This window comes from Zingiber officinale, chromosome 9B, assembly GCF_018446385.1.
Source record: "Zingiber officinale cultivar Zhangliang chromosome 9B, Zo_v1.1, whole genome shotgun sequence".
NCBI classification, from domain to species: Eukaryota; Viridiplantae; Streptophyta; class Magnoliopsida; order Zingiberales; family Zingiberaceae; genus Zingiber; species Zingiber officinale.
This window is the reverse complement of record NC_056003.1, coordinates 7,428,751-7,433,206: the sequence shown is the minus strand read 5'-3', so window position 1 is coordinate 7,433,206 and position 4,456 is coordinate 7,428,751. Positions and strand designations below refer to the sequence as shown.

At 40.4% G+C, this 4,456-nt stretch overlaps 1 protein-coding gene across 5 annotated transcripts; it reads right to left on the bottom strand.

Annotated features, from left to right (window-relative positions):
• Positions 1-402: 402 nt before the first annotated feature.
• LOC122022441 lies at positions 403-2,922 on the bottom strand. 5 transcript variants are annotated; one of them, XM_042580446.1, is made up of 4 exons: positions 2,719-2,922; positions 2,424-2,637; positions 1,077-1,338; positions 403-1,000 (listed from the first exon to the last, which is right to left on the bottom strand). In XM_042580446.1, the coding sequence occupies exons 3-4, from the start codon at positions 1,155-1,157 to the stop codon at positions 476-478; spliced, it is 606 nt and encodes a 201-aa protein (XP_042436380.1). In that variant the 5' UTR covers positions 1,158-1,338; positions 2,424-2,637; positions 2,719-2,922; the 3' UTR covers positions 403-475. The 5 variants fall into 5 exon arrangements, with proteins under 5 accessions (XP_042436380.1, XP_042436382.1, XP_042436385.1 ...); XM_042580448.1 differs by having other exon boundaries at positions 2,424-2,616; XM_042580451.1 differs by lacking the exon at positions 2,424-2,637.
• Between the last annotated feature and the right edge of the window lie 1,534 nt (positions 2,923-4,456).

Sequence of the window (4,456 nt, the reverse complement as noted above, 5' to 3'; positions counted from 1 at the left end):
TTTCTGTTGCTTTTGTTGATGTAAGCCCAGAAAAGCGAGAATGCTCAAGTTTCTGTGATTTCTAGCACTCTGATGCATGCCTGCACTGCAGGGGATATAGGTCGGGGCTTGGCGATGTCCCTAGATGGCTGAATTCCTACTGCCACGCTAGCCGATATTAAAAAGAATTAATATAAAGACCTTTTTGATAAGATTATAGAACGAATGCTCTGTTAAGTTGAATTGTTAAGAGTCATTTTTTTTTGGTGAATCCCACTTTGATGCAGATATGTCGTGGTTGGCTTACTTCTGATTGCAGTGGTTTACTATTGCGTTGGTGGTGTACTTCTTCACAAATCACAACACTCTACACAGAATTGTTATGTTGGAATGAGAGACGTGACTTGCATTAGAGCTATGATATCTAAGAAAATAAATGCTTGGCATTAACTGAGAAACTTGAAACAAGCACACACTTCTGAAATTGCTGACATGATCAAGCCATCTTGAGACTCAAACACTGAATGTGCCAAGATGGCTGCTTCAGACTTTCCTCTCTCACTCCTTCCATATCATATCCATTCTTCCTATTGCTGTCATAGCTGAAGTTTCCTTCTTCCATCCCCTGCAGCTTCCATCCATGCCCACTTAACTTCAACCCTCCAGTCTCAGTCGACGATGAGGAAAAGCTTGCTGCCTCATCAGAAGTGAAAGATACCTCTTCTCTCTTCCTCCAACTGTTTCCTATAGTCAGTGCCAATTCAATGCCGCCGCCGTCTTCCAGCTCTAACATCACGTCTTCCTCAGCTCTTTCTATGTACTGATCAGCTGGAAGTTCAAGATTAAGCACCCGTTGCCTTCGCGGTTGCCTAAACTCCTTGTGATTATTGCCGAGAAGACATGAGTCGGAGACATTCTTTTGGTCAGTAAAATTGGTGAAGCTCTGTGACTTCAACTCATTGTCCTTCATGTCTCTCATTAGAAGCTTCTGAACTCTGTACAAGCGGTGGAGTTCATGGACCTGATAGATAAGAGAATTAACTTGAGTCTCTGTGCTTGGAAGTTAAGATTATAAAGGGGAAGAAAAGAATCAAAACCTGTCGCCTGAAGGTCTCTTCATGTTTCAGCATCATCACCTTCATGCATTCTTTATCATATTTTCTCAGGAACCTCTCCATGATCGTTTACGGAAATAGATCGGACTTCCAATAAGATCCTTTTGAAACTGCAGGGAAAGACGTTGGCAGCTTGGCCTTCCCTTTCTCTCTTTACCAATTTGTCTGAGTGCGAACGTTGGTTGCTTCACATTTCACTCCAATTATGCTAAAAATCTATCAGCGTCAGGGTTTGGCTTGATCCCTGCACATTTTCCAGATTCCACATTATGAACCATTATTGGTTGATCTTTTGTAACAGAATCTATCACTTGATGTGATGGACTTTCATCAGATGCTTCAAATCCAGATGCTATGCTGTACTTCTCAAAAAATGATCATGCAACTGAGATATGCTAATGTGCTCATATTGATAGGACTAACTGATTGAGATAGGATGATATTTTGATATCTTAAACAAAACTTAGCTTGGGAATCAAATTTAAATGCCCACCAACCTTAGAACTTGTATCATGCTTCATTGAGGTCTAGCTTATTTCATGCAACTAACATTCAATAAAATGTCCCACAATATGATTCCCACTAGTAGGAAACAATTGGTTATTATAGGATACTTGAAATGCTCAGCAAAATCTCAATTTCAACAGAAAAAGAAAAGAAGTGAATGCCGTTTCTCATGTTTACTGGGGAACTTGACTTCTAATGGAAAATAAGTAGTGAGACAGGGTTGACTTGTTGTTTCTTTAATTAAAATGACAGAATAATTTGTTTCTGATTATACAATTGATAAAAACATGACTCTGCAATTGTTTTAATTTATAGATAAATAGAGATAATTGCATTCGATGCTTCACTTTTCTTTTCTTTTCTTTTTCCTTTTCATTATTTCACTTGTGACAGGAAAAGAATTTACAGTAAACATAGGCAAATGAACAATATAAATGAGTAGTAAACTTTGAAAAGAATTGATGTTATGCTGATATTTGCAATCATATCAAAGAGGAAAAATGGTGTAAATTAGCAACAGTTATGCCCTGCCCTTGCTCTATAGAGGATGGAAGATAAAACAACAACAGCTGGTTAAACTTGTGCATGAAGCTTCAAGATAAGCTTGTGCAAAATTTGATACTCAACTTGAGCTCAAGAATTCAAAGAGGTCAAAAGTTTCAGGAAGATGGTAAAAGCATATGCTACCTTTGAATGCAGAAAATTCCCTACTGCTTCAAAGTTCTACAGACTCGGATGCAATCAAAGAGGAGGGAGGATAACCACAACTGATTGATGACTGGCAAAAGAGGAAAATTAAGTGGAGATGATATGGACCCTGACCTGTGACTATCTATGAGCAGATAGATTGTGCTATGATGAGGGAGAAACAATGGATATGCTTCAGTGAGAAACTCTGACCCTTCTCTGCTCCTACCTCCCTTAGGCCCGTGTTCTTTTGGACAAAGCAGCACTTCCCTTCAACCCCAATCTGGTGAGGCATGAAGTATTTAAGGTTTTCTCGGCAGTCTCTCACCTGAATAATTTATTACCAGCCCTGTACAATTCAGGTGCATGAGAGAAAAGATGCCCCAGACAATGGCTACAAAGGACAGAACACTAAAATAAGAAGACTTACTTATTGTTGTTGCATTGGAGAAACATGCTGCTGTAATCAGAGTCACATGTGCATTAGGATCTATGATCACAGACAATTGTCTGTCTACAGTGTCTTATGCCTAAATTTCCTCATCCGATTGTAAAATGTGACAGATCTGAACTTCAGAGAATGTGAACAGTGAAGAACTTAATGGCCAATAGACAAGATCACAACTTTACAAATATCAGCAGAATGGGAGGATGGTGCGTGATCATACATCATGTCTGTGTGACTTTGAAGGTTGGTCATTCTACCACTCATTTTTCTGATAACAGATTCTTTTTTGTATTAAATGAGGTCCTGGTCATAAAACCACCCACTAAATCAAATTCCATTCAAATTGATGATGTTTCCATAATTCCATTCAAAACTTGGAAGGAGGAAAAAAAAAAATGAATAGAATCTTTACCATGGAGTAGGGTTGAAGAGACCTGAGCAGTTCATGATGCTATTTTAATTGTTCTAATGATGGCTGTGCCAATGGATTTGACCAATTAACGCTGACCACATGATGAACGGACTAAAATAATGAGATCCAAACAAAACCATGATGATGGTGAGTGAAGCAGTGGACCCACCAGACACGCCGAGCACAGCCAGTTGGGCATTCTCTCAAACACCTAATCTACGAAGTAAACAACCCCACTGGATTAAGACGAAAGCAAAGTCACTGAAAACAAGCATCGCAAATAACAATCCGTGGCATCAATCCGCCTCTTCGGGAGAAGCAAAGGCACAGTCTTTGTTTTTTTGGTGTGTCCTCCGAGCGTACTGACAAAGGTGTCTTTAGGAAAGACCACATGATGCCGTGAGCAAAAGGAGTGTTGTGTTGTGCCTACTTACTACCTATCAGTGGAGCACATGGTGAGGTCATGCTCAAGGACGCCGACATTGGAGCACGCGTTGCCGGTGAGAGGAGGCGCAGAGGCGTACGGCCACCGCCATGGGGCTTCTCAAAAGCAGCAGCTCATCTCCTCTCCTCTCCTCTCCTCTCCTCTCTTCTCTTCTCTTCAAAAGCAGAGGCTTCTTTTAGTCTCGTCTTATACAGTCTCACTCAGTAATATAAACTAGAATTCATCTCAAACCTCTCTGAAAAGCTTATATAGAAAGCAGAGATCAACAGACAAGCCATTGCATGGTCTTTTTCATGATGGACTCTTTTAATTGCCTCACTCAAGCAGCAAATTAAAGCAGCCTTTTGAAGCCTGAAACTTGTACAATCAACTCTAAATCATTTTTTTTTTTTTACTTTTCAAATTAACGCCTCTAATCCTACAGAGCACGAGACACATATCACAAGGAAGCATGAGCGGCAGCTGTGTGCATATTAAAACACAAACATCATTAGACGAGAGCATGCCTGCTAATTTACAAGCCGAAAACTCGTTAAATTCAGAGAAAAAAGCTTTCGAGAACTACGTCGACGCTTTCCCTTGACATGCATCTTTCTCCCCCCATGCAACTCCTATAGTTAATTCCTGCATGCGTCAGCTAAGCGCACGCATTGCCCCCCTTGATGTGATTAAATTCCTGTTAATACTGAATGATGAAGTAAAGGACAAAAACTTTTTAATTAACTATTCTGGGCGTCAGAACACACAGTGAGCCCTCGAGCATTTGATCCAACGTCCGGCCACTCATTTGCGTAATTGTCCTGCGCATGGGGACATCAAAAGAATCACCCATTGCCCTGCAATGTTCCCTAGCTACCTCTCCT